At 51.9% G+C, this 26153-nt stretch overlaps 1 protein-coding gene across 1 annotated transcript in view; it reads left to right on the top strand.

Moving 5' to 3' along the window:
* Positions 1–14920: 14920 nt before the first annotated feature.
* Positions 14921–26153, top strand: part of COL13A1 (collagen type XIII alpha 1 chain) — a 146250-nt gene continuing 135017 nt past the window's right edge. Inside the window, 1 exon segment of the mRNA XM_068548868.1 lies at positions 14921–15214. Coding sequence (XP_068404969.1) covers positions 14921–15214 — 294 coding nt within the window.

Genomic DNA, 26153 nt, shown 5'->3' on the forward strand with positions numbered 1-26153 from the left:
TAATGATTCGGGAGGGTGGACCCGACACTCACTGCACACCAGGGGTGAAACCAGTTAGCACATTCCCTCCTCCTGCCCACCGGGATTGGTCCAGAGTGAGCACATGACCCGAGCCAGTCCAATTAGAATGAACCTCATTACCAGGACTTTTGCTGGCAATGCTAGGGTAAGATGCTCTTTCTCTTTGACAGGATATGAACGAGAAAGGATGTAGCACTGTGGGCAGCCATCTTGGGACCACAAAGGAAGTGAGGCTGAGGGTGTCATAGCAGAAGAAGCAGGGGTGGGGGATGGAGGGAGGGAGGGAGGGAGAGAGAGAGAGGAATAGAAAGTGAAAGAAAGAGAGAGAGATAAAGGAAGGAGGGAGGGAAGGCAGAAAGAAACTGAGTCTTTAGTGACGCTGAAACTCTATATCAAACATCACCTGAAGCCAGACCCGCCTATGGATTTTTCACTCATGTGAGTCAGTACCTTCACTTTATTATTCCAGCCAGTTTAAATCAGACTTTCTATTACTTGCAACCCAGAACATTCTAAACATTTTTGAGCTGCTTCCAAGTCTGGGCAGCCTGTGGAAGTGGCTGTAAACAGGCTGTCTACCCCGAGTGTCATGACAGATAAGAGGTGGAGGGTGGCTCCGCTCAGAGTGGCTGGCAGACCTTCCTTTAGAGATCCGGTGTTCCTGCGTATCTGGGAGTATGCTCGACATGCAGAGCTCTTTTAAGGTTCTGTGGCCTGGCAAGAGGTTTAGAATTCCGTCGCTGGGCAGCTATGTGCCTACACCTCCAGGCACCCTGCGGATGGAGCTCTGGACTCACATGGGGGTGGAGGGGAAGGCAGGAGCTTAGATGCAACCACTGAAATGCCTGATTCTTTTTTTTTTAAGATTTTTTTATTTTTTGATGAGGACCATCTTCAAAGTCTTTATTGAATTTGTCACAATATTGTTTCTGTTTTTGGCCTTTTGGCCGCAAGGCATGTGGGACCCCAGCTCCGCGACCAGGGATCGAACCCACACCCCCGACATTGGAAGGCAAAGTCCTAACCACTGGATTGCCAGGCAAGTTCCATGAAATGCCTGATTCTTGAATTTCCTTGTCTTGGTGGCCACGTAGGTGATGGCAAGGAGTCAGGTGTGTGCTTAGTTGACAGTTCAGAGAAGGACTGGGGTCTTTTCATCAAGAGTCTGCCTTCTGCACGGTTAGCTTTTAACCTTGGTGTAGTGGATGCTGGGATTCAGCACCCAGATCCCTTCCAGGACAGAGGCGCTGGTTCCCCAGCCACAGGGGCGTTGCTACTGATGGCTCACACTTGGCTAAAGGGAACAGCGTCACCCAAGATCACACTCCCTCCCTGGTGGGTAGCCTGCATCCCAGGACTGGAGGGAGAATGGAGGTACAGAGACCAATCCTCCTTCAATTCAGGACAACTCTGCCGGGCATCCCCCTCCCGGCTTTCCATGGGGTTGACAGAGACCCCTTACTACTGCCGTGAAATTAAACTTCTTCCTCTGCCCTGTCCCACTGCCCTGGTCCCCCAGTATACCCCCTGCATGCAAATCTCTTTCTTAAAGTCTGTCTCTTTGGGGATCCCACCCAACAAATGACACTAGATCAGGTAGGTGGTTGTCTACGTGGCATGATATTAGAGGCCTGATCCCAATTACTTCTTTTCCTGGGTGTAATAGTTCCTGATAATAGTGGTGGAAAGGAAACGGAGTTGAAAAGCACAGACAACTGGTTTGTGTTTTATTTAAACGCAGAATTTTTTTTCTTGTTAGAGAGGGAATATATGCTCATTGTAGGAAAATTTAGAATAGCCAAGTTAATTAATACCCATAAATCTTTCCATGAGAAGCAATGATGGTTTCTTGTGATTTGAGTTTGAAAATATGTTTTGAGTCCTTTCTATGTACTAGTGGTTCATGCCCCACCCCACAAAACCCCACGCGGTAGCCTCAGTACTCATTTCTGCAGAACAGACAAGGGAGACTCGGAGCTGTGTAGTGACTTATTGGGTTACTCAGAAGGCAAACAGCAGGCAGATAAAGCTCATGGCTTCTGACTGCAGACTCACAGCTTTTCTCACCACATCCCAGACCAACAGATTCATGTCAGAGTTTTTGGAGCATGAGCTTTTGATGGGGCAGAGTGGCTGGTATGGAAGAAAAGTTCCTAGGCCAGGAGTCTGAAGCCTTCCCTCTGATCCTGGCTCTGCCATTTACTTGCTGGGTGACCTTGGACACGTCTTTTTGCCTGGCGCATCCTCAGCATGGGGTTACCAACATGCAGCGTGCTATAGATAATGGTTCGCGGGCCCCGTGGTGCTGGCTGCCTGCAGGGGGCACCACCAAGAAGAAAAAAAAAACCAAGAGGAGGGAGTGGGACTCCCCTCCCAAAGACCACATTCCCTCTGTTAACCACCCCCCTCCCCCCTTGGCCTCCCAGGGGCACTGGGATGGGTGCTCCTGAATCCTTGGGAGCCTCCAACAAAACCAGAACCACGTCAGGGTGGAGCCCAGAGCTGGAACCTCCCACGTCTGTGTAAAAGGCTTCATTTATCTTTCTTAGTTCTCTTTGGCCAAGGGAGATGACAAGGGAATGTTTTACTTACTTTCCCTCTTTTTTCTTAAGGAAAATTTTCCATTGTGGAAATGGCATGTGTTTATTTTTAGAAACCCAGCCACAGGGATCTATAACTTCTAGGGGAGGGAGGCGGCTCAGGAGACCAGTGCTGACCCTCCTGTATTAGAGGCGGATCTGGGTTTCTTTAGCCCTGGGTTCCTCCCTCCGCGGCCTCTCTCCTTTCCTTGTAGCAGAGCAGGGATCTTGCTCATGGACGAGAAGGAGAATGACAAAGAGGACTGAAGTCCAGGGATTACAGTAGCGAGAGCGTTGTAACCACTGGCTGACATTCGTTGAGCGCTTACTGGGTGCCAGGCACTGGGCTGTGTGCTTTATACACTGAATGCTCCCGATAACCCTGGGAAGTAGGAATTCTCATCTGCACTTTACAAGGGAGAAAATCAAGTCTCAGAGAAGTAGTTACCAGCCCAAAGTGATGAAGTAAGAATTACACACAGGTTTGTCTGACCCCAGCACCACACTGACAGTCTTACGCCTGAAGCAGAAACAGAAAGCTGTGTGCTCACTACTGCAGGCAGGAGCCCTCTGTTGGGGAAAAGGAACTGAACCCCAGGGAAGAGGCAGGCGCTTCCCAATAACCCAGCTCACCTCAGTCAGCTCTCCCCAGTCAGCTCTCCCCAGCGGGGGCGGCAGGGCCAGGCATCTCCCTAAAGCAGGTGGCTTCTTCCATGGGACCCACAGCAGTTCACCTCCTCCCCATTTGGCCCCAGGCCCTGCTTCTGGAAAATGCTTTCTTGGGTAGAAGGGGGTGAAAGAGGAGGCATCCAGGGAGGGCACTGGATCAGAAGCATTGCTGGAGGTGGGGTTCCACCCTGAGCACATTTCCCAGTGGGGTGTAACGAGTTAGGGGATGGGCCCCATGACCAGGCTGCCTGGCTTCCCACCCTGCCTTTCTGATGGTGCGACTTTGGGTGATTCATATAACCTCTTCTCCCTGAGTTTTCTCTTTTGTTTAATGGGGAATAGAAATACCTATGGCTGTGATAATTTCATCGTGTGAGATGAGGTATATAAAACACTTAGAACAGCCCCTGGCACACAGTCAATGCTTAACAAAAATTAGCTGCTATTTTTCTCCAGAAGTAGCGAGATTTTCACCAAGTAGAGCACGATGAATAAATAGTCACAGATATAAACAAAGTATAAATGGTCACACAGGAGACGCACTGCTTTTTTACGTTTGCTGTCCCACCTCAAGTTCTTCTTGCCTGAACCCCTGGAGGCACTTGCAGTGACCAAAAGAACCTGATGGGGTTGGGGATCCTGGGTCTTTCTGTTCCAGAAGGTTCCAATATGGTTCTGAAGTTCTACGGGGTACCATCTGGGACCCTCCTCTCCAGGTTCAGCTAGAATTTATTTAGCTAAGAAAAAGGACAGCATCTGACATTCTGGAAGAGTTTGTTCTTCCTCCCACCCTTTTTTATAATCCTTTCTTGCGTCTTTTGGGCCTATGCTTGTAAGATACGTACCCAGATTAGGTTGGTAATGCCTTAGCATCTTCAGCAGCAGCATCATGATCGATCCACATGATCACCGCCATCATCACCAATATCATTTCCATCAATGTCACCATCAAATCTGAGCCGTCATCACCATCACCTCCATTTTTGGCAGCACCATTGCATCACCATAACCACCTCCATCACTGACGTTGTCTTTGCCATCTTCATTTTCATTTATCACCGTTAGGCTCCCTCTCACATGATCGTCTTTATACTTCCATGATCACCTTCTGCTCAGGGTCAGTCAGAACCCTTCGGTAGCAAGTGACAGAAACCCAAGCCAACTAGTTTAACTGGAAAGGTCAAGACCTTCCTAGGGATGACTGTTCCCAAGGGACTCACACACCAAAAGGATGCTCCATCTCTTATCGTCTCTGCTTCTCTCTGTTGTTCATTTAATTTTCTTCTGTAGACAGACACCTGTCCGTGTGAGCCAGGGATTTACATCCTGGCTGCTCAGTGACCCAAAAGCAAAAGAATTTTCATCTCCGAAGCTCAGATTGAAAAACCCCAGGGAAGTTCCCTGCTTGGTTCAGCTTGGTTACCTTCTGGGCCAATCACAATGGCTAGAAATGTGTGCTCTTGTGATTAGCCCAGATGGGTCACGTGCCAAGCACAGACATGGCAACTGGGAGAAACATGGTGAGCAGGCGTATAACCTAGTTTGTATCCACATTGACCTATCCCACCTAGCACGACCACCCCTGTCGTCTCTACCACCACCTCCACCACCACCATCACTACCATTCCTACCATCATCACTCTCGTCCTGAGGATTATAATGCGCCAAGCCCTGCACTTCACATTTGGAACCTCAACAAATTTGAATCTGATGAAGTCTCCAGCCCTTCAGGAATTTTCCATCTCTGGAAAACAAGAAAGTTGACATGTTCAAGGAGCTGGACTGCTAGTCCTTGGCCATGGGATGGAGCAAAGAGGGGAGCTGTGGGGACAGAGTCCAGCACCTCTGCAGCACTGACCCTAATCCCTGGGCAGGCCCAGCGTAGCAGCAGCCTGTGCCTAGCCCAGAGAGGGCGCCATTCCTTCAAACGTGCAAAATTCCCGCACCAGCCCATGGCCTGCGCCTGTAGGAGCCCTCAGCATGTCTGCCCCCCTTCTCTGGGGGGTGGGGCTTGCTTTTGGATCCATGCCTCCTGCTCCTGCTCCATCTCCAGGCAAACATCTGTTTCCAGATGTTGTCCCAGAGCCATATAAAGCCAAAGGAAGACTCAAATTAATATATCTACAGCAGACCCAACTGTCACTGGCAAGCTAGCGTCAGGAACGGATCACTCAGGGAAAGCAAGAGCCCTCATTTCCTGATGGGACATATAGGAAAGACAAACAGGGCATTTCCCTCCCAACTTTAGAAATGACCTTAACAAAGCAACAGGCTTTAGGAAAAGGAGAAAGAAGAAGAAGTCCTTTGTAATGAAGTTTACAGGAACAAATGTTCCAGGCGGTTCTGCTTTCACAGCTACTGCTGGTGAAGGAACAAGAGGGAGCAAAGCTCTGTGGGGAGGGCAAAGCCTCCTCTGGATTTACTGGCCATCGGCTGCAGTCCACCCACTGGGCCAAACTTGAACCTGGGGGCTGTGCCATACCTGGTAGGGAAGAGACCTGTCCCAGATCCAGCGCTGCCACTAGTATGCTGTGTGACCTTAGACCACATTCTGACCTCTCTGTGCGCAGTTTCCGCAGGAGTCATATACCAGTGGAGGCTTGGGGGATTTATAACGGTTCTTCTGAGCAAGGGGTATTACCCCCCTTGCTCAGAAGTGAAGTAGGGTCCACTTCAATCCAGGAGAGCCGCTCCTAAGTTGAGGCTTAGAGACAGAGCTCCGTGGTCAAGACAAAGAGTTCCACAGCGATGGGGGTGGGCAGAAGGCTGGGGACAGGAGAGCACGCAGAGATACAACACCATAACTTGCAGTTCCCAGATGCTGGTAAACAAGGATCTGCTTCAGTAAACTAATTGTGCTCTTCATTACCCATCTGTCAGCAACCAAAAACATCTGTCTCTTAACCCGCAGTTGCCTGCCTCTCTGACAGCTCTTCTCCCCGTCAGGGAGAGCTTGAGTCCTAGGCTTCTTCTCCAAGTACATGCTTGGGGCGCCCTTCCACCATCCCTAGGCTGAGGCCCAGATTCCAAGCCCAGTTTCCACGGGCTGACAGCTCAGAGGGGCTACGTCTCACTCTCACTCCTGAAACGATTGTTCTTCCTCCAAAAAGCTGCAAATGGGGCCTTAATGGATGCATTTGCTCGAGCCTTCTGACGTCTGGCTGCAGCGTGACCATCACCATCATCTCTTTTGGATTTTGTGCTTTATTAGAGTCTTGCACACATGGTCTCATTTGAGTCTCTCAGCACTCCCCTGAGTAGGAATTAATATTCTCTTGCCCCAGGCAGGAGGCTGAGATCCAGAGAGGTGAAGACACTACCTGAAAGGAACACAGTTTGCAGATGGAGAGGCCAGGATTCAGCGTTTCTGGATTTCAAAGGTGGTGCTTTGTTTTAGCTCAGCCTGAGTCAGCAAAATGGTTTCACCCCAAGCGCTAACCTCAATAGATTGATAATAGCTTCCTGCTTTGAGAAGCCTAAGCAGAGTGTTTGTGTGTGTGTGTGAGTATGTATGTGTGTGTGTATGTTAGGAGTGGTGTTCTATAGTTGATTAGTGATGTCTGCTGATGATGTGGGAGTGGGAGTGTTGGTATGTATGCCAAACATGACCATACCATGCCACCTGAGACGAGAGGAATGGAAGGGACAGATGGTTAGGGCTGTTGGGGGCCAGGTGGTCACATGATACATCCCTGGCAAGGATGTACCACAAAAGTTTGGAACTTGTGCTCTATTATCCCAGTCCTCTCCTCTGTCTGGATCTTGCCATGCTCAAGGGCCCTGCTCAGTACTCACTTCTACCAGGAAGCCATCCTGCACCTTTACCCAACTCTAAGTCTCCACCTTTCTCTCCTTCTCCAAGTCCCGAGTCACTACTCATCTGCCTGTTTGTTTGGCCCAGTTCAGTTCATTCTGCCTGGAACTGCTGTTCTCTTTCCTGTGCATGTAGGTTCCTACAAAGGCCCCATGGGACCGCACGCTCTGTGAGCACCTGACACTGGGTCTTGTTCCCACCAGGAGCTCAATAGTAGGTGTGGACTGACTGATGGATCAATGACCTGCACCATCCCTCCTCTCAGTTGCAGGAACACAGAGTTTGGGAGGAGATGTGAACTCTTGTTTGGTCTTTTCTGTATGTCCCCAGTCTCTGCAGCTATTATCATGGCAATGATGGGCTGTGTTGAGTACCGACATGGCACTGAACATGCACCATCGCATCCAATACTCACAGTGGCCCTAGGAGTTAGGAATTGTTCTCCCCATAATTCATATTTTAAAAGCAGGTGCAGAAGTGGTTAAGAATCCACCTGCCAATGCAGAGGACACGAGTTTGATCCCTGGTCCAGGAAGATCCCACATGCTGCGGAGTAACTAAGCCCGTGCGCCACAACTACTGAGCCTGTGCTCTGGAACCCACAAGCCACAACTACTGAGCCCGTGTGCCACAACTACTGAAGCCCGAGCACCTAGAGCCCGTGCTCTGCAAAGAGAAGCCACTGCAATGAGAAGCCCATGCACTGCAATGAAGAGTAGCCCCTGCTTGCCGTAACTAGAGAAAGCCCGTGCACAGCAACAAAGACCCAACACAGCCAAAAATAAATAAATAAAATAAATAAATTAAAAAAAAAAAAGCAGGTGCAGAGAGGCTACACAATTTGCCCAAGATCACACAGCTAGTAAACAGTGGAGCCAGCACCTGAAACCACTCAGAACAGCCTCCAAGTGAGCAGGAAATGGGTTCCAGAGCTGTCCATGAAATGAGGCCAGGTAGGAGATTTGTGCCGAATTATTCTTGAACCACCTGAGACCAGAGGGATGTGGGCTGTTAGGAGCCTCCAGCTGTTCCTGCAAGAGGTCATCAGGAGAAAGCTGGGAAGGGTCTGGGCAGTAGAGTGGACAGTTGGGCATGACCTTTGCTAACCACAATATTCCCCAAATCCAACTTTTTAGGGTCAAGTGAGTCTATGGACAGGTCCACTAGCCCACCCTACCAGGCATTCTTCTCAGGCTGGGGTAGACAGCTACATCTGTGGATTCCATCTGGAACCAGGTTCATAGGTAGTTCCCTCCCCAACAAGAATCTGGGCTTGGCCAGGTGGCTTGTTTTAGCCAATGAGACATTAGCAAGTGTCACACAAGCAGAGGCGTCATAAACACTTGCCACTGGCACTTGAAATCTCCCTTTGAAAGCCAGCCACCATGCTATAAAGAAGCTCAGGATAGACTGTGGGATGATAAGAGGCCACCTAGAGTGGCCCCACGGGGATGAGAGGCCATCTGGAATGTTCCAACCCCAGCCGAGCTCCCAGCCAAGCTTCCACAACACAGCCTCATGTGTGACCTCAGCTATGTTACTTGGAACAGAAGAACCACTCCACTGAGCACTATCAACTCACAGAATTGTGAGAAATAAGAAATCATTCTGTTTAAGGAACTAAGGTTTGGGGCCATCTGTGATGCTGCTATAGATGCCTGAAATACTGTCCTGGTTACTGCACTCTCTCTCCTAGGCACGGTTGGGGTCCTGACCATTCAGAAGCATGCACATGTTCTCATATACACATCTCGACCAAAGCAGATTGTACACGGGTAGGTCAGCACACATCCATTCTGGGCACATGTACATACGGGGGCACATCCTCATCCACGCACATGCTGGGGGTGCCTTGGAGACAGCCCATTTGTACTGTGGGGCAGCTCTGGTCACCCACAGCATTTGCACTCCCCTGCATGTGCCTCCTTGTACGTGTGTGCAGAAATGTGCATGATCTCATGTACCAAAGCACAGGAGCAGAAAAAGGCAAGTACCCACAGTGAGACCCTAGGTTGAGGGAGCTGGTGGGGGGGGTCACACCCCAACACACGTGCACACAATCATTCATGGCCTGAAACCATAAGTATCCAAACTCCTCCAAGCCCTTCAGCCTGCTGAACAGGGTCCCCCAGCGTTTTCATCAGCGTGGCCTCTGCACTTGGCTCTGCTCTCTACTTAATGAGAGAGTTTGTTTTGGCCCCAGTTAACAAGGCTCCCAGGCCCTCCTGGGCAGGCTGGCCCTCCCCCGCACATCTGCAGCCCCTGCCCCTCGACACCCATCCTCAGCTCTGCAGAGTCACAGCCCGTGAGCTGATTGGCGTGGCTGTGTGGGAAGGAAGTGGGGACTCAGGAAAAGGCATTTCCAAATGTCCTATCTGCAGCTCCAAGCAGGGGCCTCGGGCTGGCCCCCAAAACCCCAATGCACTCTCCTCAGAGACACTGCATGCTACTGTCCTCTAACCTGGGGCAAACTAATTTAATCTCAGAACCTGTACAAGGGCAAGATTGAGAGCTTGAGCCCAAGAGAATGCCTGCCTTGCTCACCTTATTTCTACTCCAGGCCTGGCCTTGGTTCATTCTCTTTGGGATCCCCATCTGGTGCAGGTCAGTACCTCCCGACGCCCAGCACAGGGGCAAAGCCCCTTCAATGGCTCCCCTTTGCCCTCAGGACAAAGTCCGAATCCTCTGTCCTCCTCAGCCCCTGCCCACCTCTTCAGCAGAAGCCCCCACCCTGTCCCTTTGCACTCCACATTTCAGCCTCAGTGAACCACTGACAATTTCCCCAAAACACCACACTGTTTCTCCCCTCCAGGCTTTTGTACAGGTAGGTTCCCCTGTTTGGCGTGCCCTCCCTGCACCCCTTTATCTGATTAACTCTGCTCAGCCTTCAGGTCTCATCCCCCGAGCACCCTCTCTGTCCTGCATTGTAGCTCTTATCCCTGTCGGCCTCCACCGTTCGTCTGCCTTGTTCACCACTGTGTCCCCAGCACCAGCACAGGGCTTGGCAAGTGCTCCATAAATATTTGCTGAATGGGTGAATGTTTGAGTTAGGAAGGCCCTTATACATCCCAGTTCTCCTTGCCTTTCCTTGCCCATGAGTTTCTAAATCTTACATAAAAGGAAGTAGATGCACAGGTTAATGTAGCTGAGAGAGAACCAGAACTAGAATCCATCCAACCATCCATTCATTCGTTTGCTCATTCATTCATTCATTTGCTCATTCACTCATTCATTCGCTCATTCACTCATTCAAACCACTATTTCTTGGGCATCTACACTGTGCTGAGTACTGAGCATACAGAGATAAATACAGTTATCATGGTCTCTAGAAACTCATAGCCTAGGGCAGGGAAAAGACACAGGTCATAGTTAGGACATGATTTAGCCTACACAAGACAGACCAGGATAACAGTGGCTCAAATGAAGTAAGTTACTTCACTCGTGTGAAAGTCTAAGCTTGTCTGGCACCTCAACTCCACAAAGTCACCAGGGGCCCAGGCTCCTTCTATCTTGTTGCTCACTACATGCAGGAGTCAGAAGCAGAGCTGAGAAGCAGGGCTGTGATGCCCATGATCATAAAGCCTGGGAGAGAAATAAGGAACAGGGAGTCTGCAGTGTATGGGAGAGATTATGGTAGGTCCCCAGACCAGGCCTCCTTGGGTGAGGTTTCCCAGTTGGGGCTACTGTGTGGGAGAGTTGGACCTGTTTAGAGGACTGGGCATGGGGCAGGCAGCGGAGCAGAGAAATCCAAAAGGAAGGACAGATCTGAAAGAAACTAAGCAGGTGGAATCTAAGGAACTTGATCCCAATTGGATGAAGGGGGTAAGGGTGAGGGAGGAGGTGAACATCCAGCCTGAGCCTCAGGACGATGCCTATGCCACACACCGAGGGAATGAAAGCCAGGCAGTGGCCGGGGAAGCTGACTGTGAGGTGAGGTGGTGGGGGAGGAGAGCACCAAACAGAGCTGCCAGAAGCAGCTGGAGACACGGGTGAGAAATGCTGGGAGATGTGGGCTGTGGGTTTGCATGGGAAAGTCATCATCAGAGATGGAAACGAGCCCAGGAGGGACAAGTTCCCCCACTGTCCTGTGTGCAGTGCAGTGACCTTCTGACCTTGGATGTACATCCCAATCCCTTGGGGAGCTTCTGTAAGCAGGATGGGAACCTGGGCTTCCCTGTGCCCCTACTCCCACCACAGAGATTCTGACTCAGTAAGATGGAGTGAGGCCCTTTCTGTGGCTCTGGCTTCTTTTACTTGCAGGAGAAGAAACCCAACTCAAACCGGCTTGAGCAAAAATGAGTCCTGTAAATGCAGGGTGCAGGCATGGATGAGCTTCGGCACAGTTTGATCCAAGGGTTTAAATACTGTCTTCATGACTCAGTCTCTCCGCCTCTGCTTGCCTCCTGTGTTGGTTTCATTCTCAGGCAGGATCTTTAAGAACACAGGCAAGTTGCCCACTGCGGTAGTTGTTACTGTTTCAGAAAGCCCTTTGCAAAGAAATAGCATTCCCTTCCCAATCATTCCAGCCTGATTCTCCTTAGCCTGAACTGGGCCACATACCCATCTTGGGCCCAATCACTGTAGCCAGGGGAGATGGAGATGCTAATTGGTTAGATTAGTTCACATACCCTAGAGCCAGGTATGGGGTCAACCCCACTAGAGCCACAGGGACTCAGCTTGGAGCCATTGGCAGGATTTTAAGGTACAGAGAACAGGTGAGTGAAGGATGGACTTCACTGGCAGAGGGACCAGCACGAGCAAATATGTGGAAGCAGAAAAACACAGAAAATACTTTAGAAACAGTACAACTTGTGTGTACAGGGACATTTTTTCTTAGCTTTCCATTCTGGCACCCAAGAGTATCTGTTTTTATCTAGGAGTGGAATCATGACCACAGATTAAAGTCAAACTCTTTGAGTTAGCACTGAAAGTCTATCTTCTTGCTACAAACAAGAAATTCTGTTTTCTAGAGATGTTAACTCCAACATTGACAGAACATTGATCCATCATTGACAGAGAATTCCTGAGTTTCTGTGACCCCAGAGCCCCCTGGATGCCTCAGGGTTCAGGCATGTCATTTCTTTCTTTTTTTTTTTTTTTTATAAATTTATTTTATTTATTTATTTTTGGCTGCATTGGGTCTTCGTTGCTGAGCGTGGGTTTTCTCTAGTTGTGGCGAGTGGGTACTACTCTTCTTGTGGTGCGTGGGCTTCTCATTGCGGTGGCCTCTCTTGTTGCGGAGCACGGGCTCTAGGCACATGGGCTTCAGTAGTTGTGGCACGCAGGCTCAGTAGTTGTGGCTTGCAGGCTCTAGAGCGCAGGCTCAGTAGTTGTGGCGCACGGGCTTAGTTGCTCCGCGGCATGTGGGATCTTCCCGGACCAGGGCTCGAACCCGTGTCCCCTGCATTGGCAAGTGGACTCTTAACCACTGCGCCACCAGGGAAGCCACCAGACATGTCACTTCTGATGCAAGGGTCAGGCTAGTACTGCTGCACCCTCCCCCTTCAGCTCCCAATCACAGAGGATGCTGTAGCCCCAAACCTTTTAGGTTTCACTGCCGTAGCATTCCTGAGGGTCCCAAAGTCTTAAAAGGGAAAAGATCAGCTTGTGGAATAAGGAAGGAATGAAACTACCCTCCTAGTTTAATTCCTCCATTCCCACTACCATTCCTGGGGGGTGGGTTGGGTTGGGGCATGTGGAGGTGGAGCCAAATCAAAGTCCCTGGATCCCCGGGCTTGTACCTCTCAGTGCAGAAATTCTCTGGCGCCCCCTGGTGGTCATCAACACCACTGTGTTCTCTCAGGGATTACTCTCTACAGCTCAATTGAGATATCCATCACAGGGTAAGGAAACAGACACACTTACCCAATGTCCCACATCAAGGAAATGCTAGAGCTGGAACTGACCCAGAGCTCCTGGCCACCAGTCCTTTCCGCAGCATCACTTTCTATCCCTGTAGTCCTCCCTAGTGGCTAACTGACCTGGCAGGCAATGTTATAACATTTATTATTAATGATATAAGTACTATGTTGCTATGTTACTCTGTTAAATATGCCACACTCTGAGGTGTGCTGTGATACTGGATTATATATTAAGCCTGATCAGGTCAATATATAAAACGTGAAATTGGCAACCCTGTTATTATAAAATGGAATCACAGAAACACTCCTGTCACCCTACCCACCTCAGTTTTACATTTCAGGGACCAGCCTTTTATGCCCTACGCCCCCCCCCCCTCCACCCACTGTTCCTGGGAAGTAGGCTTTCTCCATAAACTCTGTCCCATCACCTCATTCGCAGGAATGTCAAGAGGTGCAAGGAGATAAAGTCTCGTGGGATACAAATGTTACTTAAAATGGGAGAGGTGACAAGAGAAGAGAGGAAACTACAAAATGCCCTTCAGGCAGCGCTCTCTACTGGAACATAGGAAATGACAGCAGGAGGGAGCGGAGGAGAGAATTGCTCACCTTTAATGGCTGCGATGTTTGGGGCAGGCTGGTCTGACAGCGGAGGGCTGGAACAGGTCTCAGATCGATGGCAGACAAGAAGAGGAGGGGTGAGGACTGGCAGGCGGCAGGACTGACTGGCCCACTGGATACCCTGGAATAACCCTCTGCTCAGTTTTGATTCACCTGTACCTTATGTCTTGGTCCTAAAAGAGAGACAATGGCACCAGTTCTGCTACCCCCCTGGAGGGCTGACTTTTCACACTGGAGTAAAAATGCGGTTGGAGAAATGAGCCCCACCCAAGGCGCTGGGGCAGCTGTAGGACGTGGGAGGTACGGAGACCAAGGGGGAGCTGGTTTGGGTAGGAAGAGAGAGGATGAGACAGGACAGGGGTGCCCAGTGGCAGCTGAAGGGATTCAGATAGTCCTGCTCGGGAGATAAAGATCCATCTAGACGCCTGACAGTAACTCAGCCGGGCTCCTTGGAGGATCCCAAAAGCTGGCTTTGCCAACTTGTTAGAAAGCAGAGTGATGCCTGGACCCATGACTTATGAGGAAAGCAAAGAGGGCCCTCAGTGTGAATTCGGAGAAAGGGAGAGAAGTGAAGCCCCAGCTCCACTCCACACCCCCTTCCTGCCTATAAATAACCCCAAGTGTCGCTTCAAAGGGGACAGGGAGCGCGGGAGAGGGGCTCCCAGGGCCGGTGGGTGGGGGCAGCGGGCGCTGCAGACCACGCCCCCCACCCTGGGCGAGTTTGCATAAATAAACAAATCCAAGCCGTCGGCCCTGCAGGAGGTGGAGGAGGAGCGGGGAGGAGGAGAAGGGAGCGGGGCGGGAGAGATTAGTTTGGGAAGTAGCACGGATTGCTCATCCGATCCGTGCAGCCGCAGCTAGTGTGTCAAGTTACAGAGGCGCCGGAATCGGCCCCAGCGCTCCTCGGCAGCGGCCACGACCCACCTCTGCCCGTGGGGCCCTCCACGTGCACCCCTTCGCCCCGGGACTGAAACTGGCTCGCCCGGGAGACGGGAGACACCAAGAAGGACGGACGGCGCAGAACCAACTCCAGGACTCTGCAGATACTTGAAGGGAAAGACGGGGCGGAAAGGAGAGCCGGCCAGATTCCCCTAACTTTCCTGGACTTGGAACGTTCTTCGAAGTAACTTTTTTTTTCTCACCTGGGTGTACCCCAATTACTGCTGGTTGTGTTTTTCGGCTTTCCCCCTCCAGCTGCTATTTTTTCCATCCTCTTTGCCGGGAGCCAAGGATAGGGACATTTTCCAGCGACACAAGCCCTTTCCCCCTGCCCCGCAGCTTGGATCGCGCCTTTGGACAGCGGCTCTCGCCTTTATTTATTCTATTTATTTATTTATTGGTTCTCAATACGCGAGGGGATGGTAGCAGAGCGCTCCCGCAAAGCGACAGCCGCCGGTGCCCGCGGCCCTGGGGAGCTGGACGCGCCCGGGACGGTGGCGCTGGCGGTGGCGCCGGCGGAGCGCTGCGCGCGGCTGCCGAGCCCCGGGTCGTGCGGGCTACTGGCGCTGGCCTTCTGCTCGCTGGCGCTCAGCCTGCTCGCCCACTTTCGGACAGCCGAGCTGCAGGCCCGGGTGCAGCGCCTGGAAGCAGACCGTGGGGAGCAGCAAATGGAGCCGGCTATTTTGGGACGAGTCAACCAACTGCTGGATGAGGTCTGTGCTCTTTGTTGCTGCCTTTTATCCCTCCCCGCGGCGCCCCCTCGCGCAGCTTCCAAACTCTGAACCAGCCAGTGCCCGTGGGCTCTTGCTCTTTCCGCCGCGCCGTGCGCCCCGACCTCGCACCAGTTGTCTGCGGGAGGGGTGGGGGCAGGGACGGACGCCGTCCTTCAGGGTGCCAGGAAGACCCGGGCGGCTAGCGCGGGACCCCTCAGCTCCAGCCTCTGGCAGGCGTCTCCCGCGTTCCGCGCCGGGGTCGCCCTGAGCGCGCGGGGCAGGTGGAGGAAAGGCAAGGCGCGGAGGCGCGCAAAGGCGGCCAGGCGCCACTTCTCCCTCCCGGCACCCCGCCAGGGTGTTGTGAGAGCCGCCCAGCGCCCACGCGGTGGGACTTGAGCCCGATGGCCGGGGCCGAGGCTTGCTGGGCCCCCGCGGCCCTCCCCATCTATCCCTCGACGATCAGTGCTGCCTTTTATTGCCATGTTCCTTTGGGAAGAGAGAGCGAGTGAGTTATCCAAGGGGCTGAGGGGGACAGGGGGGCAGTCCTTGCAAGGGGTGGTGTCCTGGTCCCTGCCCAGAACGCTAGGGCCCAGGTGTTGGTCGTTCTGGTTCTGCTGTCCTTGGGCATGAATAAGCCCTTACCCTCTTGTTCTGAAGCTGGGTTTCTTGGCCCTGCTTCCCTGGAATGGTCCCCAACATCTTGTGTCGGTGTGTCTTTCTGGGAAAAGGATGCTGAGCTTTCTCCCATTTCCAAAATGTCCTTGCACCCAAGTGTATTAGAAGCCACTAGTGTCTCTTAGCCAGGGCAATCTTGGGAGTTCATGAAAAGACCACAGGAAGTAGGGACATACAGTCTCATTAGTGCCACCAGAGTAAAGGCTGGGCCAGGAGACCGTGAGGCCTGGTGACTTCTGAGAATCTGGCTTTGCCAACTTGTTAGAAAGCAGAGTGATGCCTGGACCCATGACTTATGAGGAAAGCAAAGAGGGCCCTCAGTGTGAATTCGGAGAAAGGGAGAGAAGTGAAGCCCCAGCTTCACTGGTGACTTCTGAGAATCTGGACAGCACAGGGATCCAGGGCCCAGATGAAGGAGAGGACCCACAGGTAAAGGCCACAGCAGTCTGGGAAGAACTCTTGGAACAGGCTGGCCATGGAAGGATTCCGAGGGGACGAACTGGGAGGGGACCTCTTACTTAGTAGGAGGTGGTATGGAACAGTGACGAGCAGGAGGTGGAGCCCAGCAGGCCTGGTTTTTATCCCCACTCTGCTACTTAAGCTGTGCAACTTGGGGTGAATACCCTAACCCCTCTGAGTTCCACTCTACCATCAAAACGGTGGTGATGACAGCAAGCATCAGAGCCCAGCTCTAACTGCAGTGGGTGCCGATGGTGCACCCGTTCCCCACAGCCGGGCTCTTCTTGGGTGCCTCTACCAGGCAAAGGCTGCTCCTTGCCAAAGTAGCTCTCCAGGGTGATCACGGAGAGCGAGGTCGGAGGGCCAGAGCAGACAGGGTGGTCACAGGGCAAGTTTACTGATGCCAGAGGTGCACCCATGACTGCTACTTTCAGCTCATTCCCATGCCCCACCGGGCCTCAGAGAAGCTGGAGGGCTCTGTCAGGCCACCCAAGGTCCCCTGGGACTCCGAGGGACGCCTCTGGACTCAGCAGTCCCGGCAGGCGGCCTTTGCCGGCTGGTTGACAGTGCACATGGGACTGCTGGGTGGTGGGGAGGGTGTCAGGACAGTGAGGGCTGCCCCAGGGATTCCTCGGGCCCTGGCTGCTGAGGGACAAACATCGGACCCTGAATGTTCCGCTCAGTTCCTCTCTGCATCCTCTCCCCTTCCTGGCCCCTCCTGCTGGCCAGGGCATGCCCCAGCCCTTTCCCAGATCTTGGCTTCCTCTGCTTAAGACTTAGCCAGGCCAAGCATCATACTCTCAGGGCCTTGGGGCTGACAGTGTTATTATCTGCCAGGCTGAGTCCTCCTCTCCAAATTCCTACTGACTTCTAGACCCCCATTTTACAGATGGGGAAACTAAGGCCCAGAGAAGGGCAGTAGGTTACCCAGAGTCATGTGGCAAGATCCAGGACTGGAACCTAAGCTTCCAGTGACCCCGCCTCCAGTGCCTTCCCCACTCTGCCTGCCACCTTCCTTCGTTCATCCTCATCCATTCATTCGGCAATTGAACCTGAGAGCCAGCTGTGGGTCAGGCGTTGTGGGGGCACACTTCTGCCCTTTGGAACTTACAGGCAAATAGGACACAGAGAAGAGAATGGGCAGTGACCACGTCGTGTGAAAAAAGCTACGATAATGGAAGCAGAGGAGATCTGGGGAATGGATTACCATGCAGCTACCCGATGGCAGGGGCTCCCTGGGAAAGTGATTTTCAAGTGAAGACTTAAAGGGTGAATAGGAGTTTTCCAGGCAAGTGGGGATGAGTACGGGGCAAAGGGAACAACTTCTGGAAGCCGAAAGCCAGAGGGAGGGGTTTGCCTTGGGGAACTGAGCGGTGGAAGATATGGCTGGAGAGAGACAGGCAGCCTAGGTCAAGAGGGGCCTTAGAGACGGTTCATTCTTTGTAAGAGCACTGGAGAGCCGTGGAAGGGTCTTGAGGAAGGCAGCAACGTACATAGAATGAGTGGAAGAGCAGGGCAGAGCAGGGAGGCCAAACAAGAGGCTAGTGCAGCCACAGGGGACACTGACCTGGTCAGGGGCACTAGCAGGACAGAGGAATGAATGGAAATGGCAGCCGCAGTGGTGGGACCTGAGACCAGTAGCAGAGGGCGTTGGGACCAGAGGGAGGGAGCGGTCCTGTGGGTAGAGGGGGCAGGTGGTCTAGTCTGTATGGCGATAACCCCAGGAGGCCTCCCCTGGATGGGGCCTGCAGTCCAGTGGCTCCGGAAGGGACACTCTAAGGTCTGCCCTGTCCAATACGGTAACCATTAGTCACATGTCACTCATTATATTTAAATTAAATAAAATCTAAAATGTAGTTCCTTGGTCACATTAGCCATCTTTCAAAGAAGTGCTCAATAGGTACCTGTAGCTAGTGGCCACCAGATAGACAGCACAGCCATAGAACATGCACGTCACCGCAGAAAGGTCCACGGGATGACGCCGTGCTAGGAGCAGGGAGCTTCTGGGCCATCAAAGGTGTTCAGGAGCAACTGGAGGCCCTTCCTCCACCCTTTTCTTTCCTAGGTCTGTTCTCCCAGGTCAGAGCAAAGGGCAAAGGTGAGGAAGGGTGAGGAGAGAAGTGAGAACTGGGACCAGTGGAAACCCCCGGGTGAGAAGGCCTGGCAGAGGAGAGAGGGGGAATGGTTTTGTTGCAGAATGATTCTGTGAAATGGACATGCAGAGGGTTCGTGCCTGTGAGGGGCACAAAGGCACCGCATGTGCCAGGATTCCAGCTAGGCTTTGCCAGCCGTGTGGCCTTAGGTAAGCTATGCCCTGCACCTGCATCTCAGATTCCTTCTCTGTAAAGGTCTGAAGAGCTCCCAGGGACCCGGGGCAGGTGAGCCCGGGCCACTCCCTGAAGGATGGAGGCAGGGCATCGGGCAGAGCGATCCTGGGGAGGCACACAGCCTGGGCAACGCCCTGGAGGCAGGAATCCGGGGGCACATGCACACCACTCATCCCAGTGGGGAAAGCAGCATGCTGGGGGCAGAGGCTGTGACTGTGAGACAGGAGGAAGAGGGAGCTGGCAGGCCAGGCTGAGGGTACCCAGTAGGGAGAAGAGGCTGGAATGAGGTGAGCCGGGGCTGATGTGAGCAGAGGCCCAGATCTGACTGGCTGAGCCACTGGGAGGGGTGGGTCAGTGCCAGGAGAGGAGCATGGGGGCAGGAGCCAGCTCAGGGGAGCTGGGAGTGTGGCTTCCAGGCCTCAGCTCCAGCTCTTCCCCCATCAGCGCCTCTCTCCCGGTCTGGGACCCTTAATGAGCGCTCCAGCTGCCTGTTACTTGATTTGCTTGCTGTAAAAAAAGAAACTGGAAAGGCCCAAATGGAGGAAATCAGATGTCACCTAGGGCTGGGCAGACGGTGTGCGGTGATAGAGAAGAGGGTGGAATTTAAACTTGCCAAATCCATTTTGCAGGCCAAGGGGGAGCAAGGGGTGTCAGCAGCCTCCTTCAGGGTGAACGTTGAGGGATGCCAGGCAGACTTCCCATCCCCAACAGCAAGAGTAACAGCAGCTCTAATAGGAGTGTCCCGCATTTATAGGGTGTGTGCAATGGCCCAGTGCTGCGTGTATTATCTCTTTCACTCCTCACGACTTCCCTAAGGATTGATACTCTCATTACCCCATTTTATCGCTGAGAAAACTGATGTCACTGTATCTCCATCTCACTATCTGTGATCCAGTCCTTTGGGTGTTGAGGGCATTTTCCACCCCAGGCAACCCCTGGGCGAGGAAGTGGTTGAAACTTCCAAGCTAAAATGTTGAGGGAACCCCAGGCAGACTCCCACGTCCCTAAAAATAATAATAGCAACCATTGTAACGGGAATGTTTTACATTTATAGAGTGTGTACAGGAGCCCCTTATTGCGCTCTTTCCAGGAGCATTTGGAGGAGAGATCAGAGCAGTGGCTGAGAGATTGGGGCTCTGGATGGGGTCCTCTAGGATTGAGGACAGGAGCAGGCTCTTAAAGGGAGAGTGTGTGAATGGTGGGGTGTGGGCCTGTGTCGAGTGTCCTGTGTACATCACAGCTGCCTGGACCTCAGTTAATGGACAGACCTTAGTTCCAGGTGCCCTCAGAAGCAGCCAGCGCTCCACTGAGTCAATCCTAATACTACTCCTCTTTCCACGCTGTGAGTAAATGACTAGTCTTATGAGGAATTAATAGAGGGAAGATCCTCAGAGACCCTTGAGTCCAGTCCCCTCACTCTACTGATGGGAAAACAGGTCCAAAGCTGCACACCAGGTATCAGAGGAGCTGGAGGTAGGACCCTCGTCTCCATCAGTCACCTATCCTCCAACCACACCTTCTCCTTTCTGGACAGTAGTAATTGTCTGACCAAGTGGTGGCCAAGACAAGGCAAGTGTACACTCTACTCTCCACTTCTTGGCCCTCAGCAGACATTATTAATCGATTGCCGCACACTTTCACATTGAGCTTACATACAGCTTCAGAATCCTTTTCAACACTGTTCCTGGAAACTGCTACCCAACTAGCAAGAGTTGAGGTTCAAGATAAAGAGCTATTTCCTGACTCTAATTAATTTTTTAAAATACAGAGCAATATTTACTATAGATAAAACTAGGGAGAGCTGTTAAAGTTTTATTGCTTCTCCAAAGGCCTTAAAACTAGCAAGTAGCTCCAAACCAGACTGAGGACCTCATTAAGTAGCCAGCCGTTGTAAGAAGATGGTGGGGGAAAGTCAAAGCATCTGAAACAGTATGCCATCTGCCTTATGCACAGTTTCACAATTTGACACCCTCAGAAAGATGCCTTTTTCCCTTATTCCTAATCATTCCAGACTTGCCCCAGTGCCCTCTGGAAAGTCTTCCCAAACCACACTGACCCAAAATGGGCCCTCTCCCTGCTCCGACTTCCTGCAGAACTGCCTGGCCATGCCAAGCATCTAGCTCAGAGAAGGAAAATAGACAGGGCACGTGCTGACTTTTCGTACCCGAGAACCATGGCAGGCATTACTAATCACTCAGCACATGCCCCGTGAGTCTACCTAGGCCTCAGAATCTTTCTCGACACAGCTCTCCAGGCTGCCACTCCCAGTCTATTAGAGTCAATGCACAAGATAAAATCTATCTGCCAACCATGGCTCAGTTTCAAACACATTGTGCAGTGTGCCGTCCTCTCCATTGCCTTTAAACGTCTTGTCTCTCCATTTGACCCCATACAACCCAGTGGCAGGGATAGGAGGTCACTGTTCTCTGAGTCCTTGACTGAGTCTTGCCTGTGGCTTTGCACAAAGTAGGCAGCCCTCAGCAATTAGTTGCTGATTTAAGGTCCTACTGCTGGAGGCCAGTGAAGCCGTCTCAGTCAGCTGTCCTCCGCCCACTGCCCACAACCCAGACCCAGCTGTCTGCTCAGCATTTGCTCAGGGGGTGTGCCCTGGAGCTGGGTGTTTCGCAGCAATCAGTAGAGGGTGAAATGATTAACTCCTCTTCAGAGCTGCAACCCCTGGTCCTGGCTGAGAGTGGGGATAGCTCAGTGTGATGTGTCCCCAGCTGTACAGAGCAGCTAGGAGCATCTATCCCCTCCCATCCCCTACTCCCAAGGGTCAGGAGCTTTGTCTTCACTTGCCCAGGCTGCCTGGCATGGTTTTGGTTGGGGCAAAACAGTGAAGTGGGCAAGCCCACAGCACCTCTGCTGCTAAATAGTTGTGTGACCTGAGTCTCGGTGTCCTGATCTGAAAAATGGGGATAACATCCTCCTCACAGAGTTGGTGCAAGATTCAGTTAATAGCAACTGTAACCATTACCACGTCCCTCATCACTGGTGGAGATAAAATGAGGCTGTATCATGTCTACAACTTTTATTAATAGCTAATATTTATTAAGCACTATCCAAAGAGCTTTACATCTATTAATTCAGTTAATTCTCACAATAATCCTATGAAGTTGTTATATTTTTACTCTTCCCTTCTTATGGAAGAGAATGCGGAGGCCCAGAGAAGGTGCATAACTTTCTCAAGGTCACACAGCTAGTAAGTAGCAGGTCTTGAACCCAGGCAGTCTGGCCCCAAAGCTGGCATTCAGAACCACATGTGTATATGATCTGTATAAAGTACCATATTTCACTGTCAGCTGAGGCAGGTCACATAGGCCAGGGCTAGGGACCTGTTCAGTTCAGTTTGATTCAGCTCCCACAGAGGTGGCATTTACCGAACTGACTTGGCATCAGCTCACATTACCATCTTTGTTGTAAGAATGGAGCTGAGAATGCCTTTTGATACAGCAGGTCTTGGTGATGAGGACCCTTAGAAAGTCCCTGTCCAGCCTTGGCTTCCAGAATGTTTAGGCTTCCAGGAGGGATGAGTTGGGTCTTGTCTCTTGGACATTGAACTGTCCTCTAGGAAGCTTAGCCCCAAATCTGGCGTTCACCCCACGGCAGAGCAGAGTCCTTCGGGCAGAAGGTTTTGCATAAGCTCCAGTCTCAGCTCTGTTTTATCACCCTGCCCTTGCTTTTCTTTCTCCCTCTTCTGTCCTGCTGCTTTGCTATATAATGTGTGTCTATCTGTCTGCCTCTGTAGCTGCCCGAGTGTCCCCTTTTGGAGCAAAATAGGGATAAAAGTTCTATAGTAACTAAACTTTTTTAAGTGACTCTCCCCTCCTTCTCTCATGTCTGCACACCCTCAAAGGCCTGTCCCTGGACTGGTGATGGGCTGGCTGCATAGTGGTACCGGTGGAACTTTAAAACACACCAAAGCTGACCCCCTTCCCCAAACCCTGATGTGAATCCCCATGGGTTGGGTCTGGCAGTAGGTTGTTTAACAAACTCCACAGCTGACGGTACTTGAGACAGAGACAGAGACTGTATCTGTTTCCCTGAGCCAGAAGCATCCTGTGCAGTTTACCCCAGACCCCTCGCCTGAGTCCTGAGCAGCGCTTCAGCGGCTGATGGTGGCAGTAATGAGGGTCACGATGAGATGTCAATAAAAGTCCTACCGTACACTGCACAGTTTGAAAGTATGGGACGGTTAAAGAAGCGGAAGCAGTGGGATTTATTTTTTTGGAGCGGGGTTGTTGGGTTTGGGTTTTGGTCTTGGTTTTTCAAAAAATAAAATCAACTTTGCCCTCCAGAAGAAAGGAGGTTTCAGCAGAAGCCTTAGGAATGCTTCTCCCACCTCTTTTGGTTGGATTCTGTCCCTCCCACAGGCAGTCTTTTTTTTTTTTTTTTTATTCAAACAGAAAGTCTCAAAAATTATAATCATCCTCATCAGTTCACTCAGTCCCATGTAATTAATTTTTTTTCATCTTGATCTTTTGTTAGCGCTTTTATGAATTCGTCAGTTTTCCATTAGAGTTCTGAAAATGCTTATTCATTCAGTTCAGCAGTATAGTCAGTTACCAGAAACCTGTACTTGTCAGAGTCTTTTCCATGAATTCCTTACGATGAAACCCTTTTATAGGAACATTTTTGCAAAAGCATCAGAGTACACCCAGAACTGTCTGTAAATGACAAAAGGCTTAAAAATGACCACGGTTAAAGATATGATGAAAGTTCATAATAATGCAGTTGACAAGGAAATTTAGTTATTTCTGAGATATACATTTTAAAGTAATAACTAGAATTATGACTTATAACATTATACCAGAACGTTCAAGATTTTTAGGAATTTCATGTAACGTCTGAAACATTTATATTCAGAAGCAGTCTTGTTGAGTCCTCCGTAAAGAAAGGAAGTCAGCAGTTTCCTCCAAGGGAAACTGAGGCCCGGGTGTGGGGAAGGGCTGGGAGGGCTGGGGCAGGCTGGGGTCCCAGCTGCGTGGCGGGCAGGCCCCAGCAGCAGCGGCACGCGGACACTCCCCGCTCCTCTGCAGGCCTCCTGCCCTGGGTGTGGGCCTCCCTGCAGAAAACTCTCTGTGGCCCAAAGGGCGGGAATGGGTGCGCTGGCAGTGGGGACTCCTCTGAGCCTTCAAAGAGGGAGGGCAAGCCGAGCACAAAGGGGCGGAACTGCCTGCCTGAGAGGCCGGGCACAGCCTTTCCAGGGGACACTGGGCCCCTGTCTCCCCTCCTGGAGGCTATTGTGGGTTTTCCCGAAATCCCACATGGCTGGAGTCCACACGGTCTGGGCCTCCTCAGCCCCCTTTTCTCTCCTCTGCCCCGTCCCCAGCCTCCCAGGCCTCCTCCATGCCCGCCGTCAAAAGCAAAGTCTCAGTCTTTCCTTGGCTCAGGCATTTCCTGCTGTGGGCAGCTCGCCCGGTCTACCTGCTCCGACACCCGCCCCCCGCCAGGAGGCTCATTCCTACCTGTTCTTTTCACGTGGCATGCAGGATCCCAGTTCCCCAACCAGGGGTGGAACCCGTGCCCCCTGCAAGGGGAGCACAGAGTCTTAACCACTGGGCCGCCAGAGGAGTCCCCTACCTGATCTTTAAGTTCAGCAAGGGGGGCCCTGCTGCCCCCAGAGGACACATCTTCCCCCCAAAGGCTGTCACAGGGCCTGGGATTCTGCCATCCAAGGGACTTTACACCTGCAGTCACCTCTTATGCTGCAGATGCCCCATGAAGGTGCCTCTTAAGCCATCACTTGGAGGTTTTCTGCATCAGGTCATGCTCTGACAAGGTGGCCTGTAAGGCAGGACAGGAAGGGTGACCTCTGGGGACAGGGATGCAGAAAGGGGCATGAGCTGGGGCTTTTCCAGGAACAACCTTAGTGACTTCCCTGTGAGCTGGCACTGAGGTTTCCCAGGGGTAGGGGGAGACTCGGTGACATGGGAGGGGAGGGTAGTCCTGCCACCTCTAGCGTCTCCCCACTCCACGAACTCAGAATGTTAGAAAGAAAGGAGTTATGTACTAAAAGGAATCCCCGACAACATCCCTGATTCTCAGGCTTACACTCCCTCAGTGACAGGGAGATCACTACCTTATGCAGCTGGCTGTTCCATGATTAGACAGCTCTGGCTGTAATGTTGTGTGTGTTCTTCACCTCGTCAGAGCTCCAGACCCATTCTACACCTGTCATCCCACTGCTCCAGCATGTCTTGACAGCACCTCACGTTCAATGTCTCCAAGCTGAGCAGGAAGTCTGGCCCTCCCAGAACCTTGGCATGCCCAGCACTGGCGTCCAACTGCACTGATTCCATGCCCTACCGACTGCACCTTCTCGGCCTCGCACAAACCTGTCTTCTTCTTTGTCTCACTGCCTGCACCTCCCTACCTGAGCTACCCTTGGCTCCCCCAGGCCACGGCAGGAGCCTCCTAACTCATTTGCCCCCATTCACCCTGCCCTGCCCTCTTCATCATCCACATGGCAGCCAGGGTAATCTTTCAAAAACTCTAAATATGATCACCACATTTCCCTGATTACAGAGACTTCCTATTGCTTCTTTTTTTTTTTTTTTTTTAATTTATTTATTTATTTATTTTTTTGGCTGTGTTGGATCTTCGTTGCTGCACGCGGGCTTCCTCTAGTTGCGGCGAGCGGGGGCTACTCTTCGTTGCGGTGCGCGGGCTTCTCATTGCAGTGGCTTCTCTCATTGTGGAGCACGGGCTCTAGGCGCTTGGGCTTCAGTAGTTGCGGCACGCGGGCTTCAGTAGTTGCGGCACGCGGGCTCAGTAGTTGTGGCTCACGGGCTCTAGAGCACAGGCTCAGTAGTTGTGGCACACGAGCTTAGTTGCTCCGCGGCATGTGGGATCTTCCCGGACCAGGGATCGAACCCGTGTCCCCTGCATTGGCAGGCGGATTCTCAACCACTGCGCCACCGGGGAAGCCCCTATTGCTTCTTAATATGGTCTATTAGGCCTGCAGGATGGGGACCTTGCCACCCTCTCTAGCCTCATGGCTCTCCTCTGCTCACTTTTGAAGTCTAGCCAAATGACTGTACACAGTCATGGCTAAGAGCACAGACTCTGGAGCCAGATTGCCGGGTTCAAGTCCAGCTCTGCTAATTACTGGCTGTGTGACACTGGGCAAGTTGTTTAACCCCTCTGTGCTTTGGGCTGTATCTCTATAAAATGGGGTGATGATGATAAGAGTATCTCCATCTTATGAGTGTTGTTTTTAGGATTAAAAAAAGTTAAAACAAGTGCTTTGAGCAGTGCCTGTCTCTCCAGTAATAGATGTTGCAATCTCCCAAAAAGAGCCCATCTCCCCTCACCGCCACCCGCACAGGCACAGGCATACAGAGAGGGTCATGGGCTCAGAGCCAGGCTCAAATCCTGCCTCTGCCCTTCTTGGCTGTGTGCAAGTTAATCCACCTGTCTCTGTCTCAGTTTCCACGTTCATGAATGGGCTGCTGTGAGTGCTGAGTGAGTTAATA

The sequence above is a fragment of the Eschrichtius robustus genome, chromosome 7 (assembly GCF_028021215.1).
Source record: "Eschrichtius robustus isolate mEscRob2 chromosome 7, mEscRob2.pri, whole genome shotgun sequence".
Taxonomy (NCBI): domain Eukaryota; kingdom Metazoa; phylum Chordata; class Mammalia; order Artiodactyla; family Eschrichtiidae; genus Eschrichtius; species Eschrichtius robustus.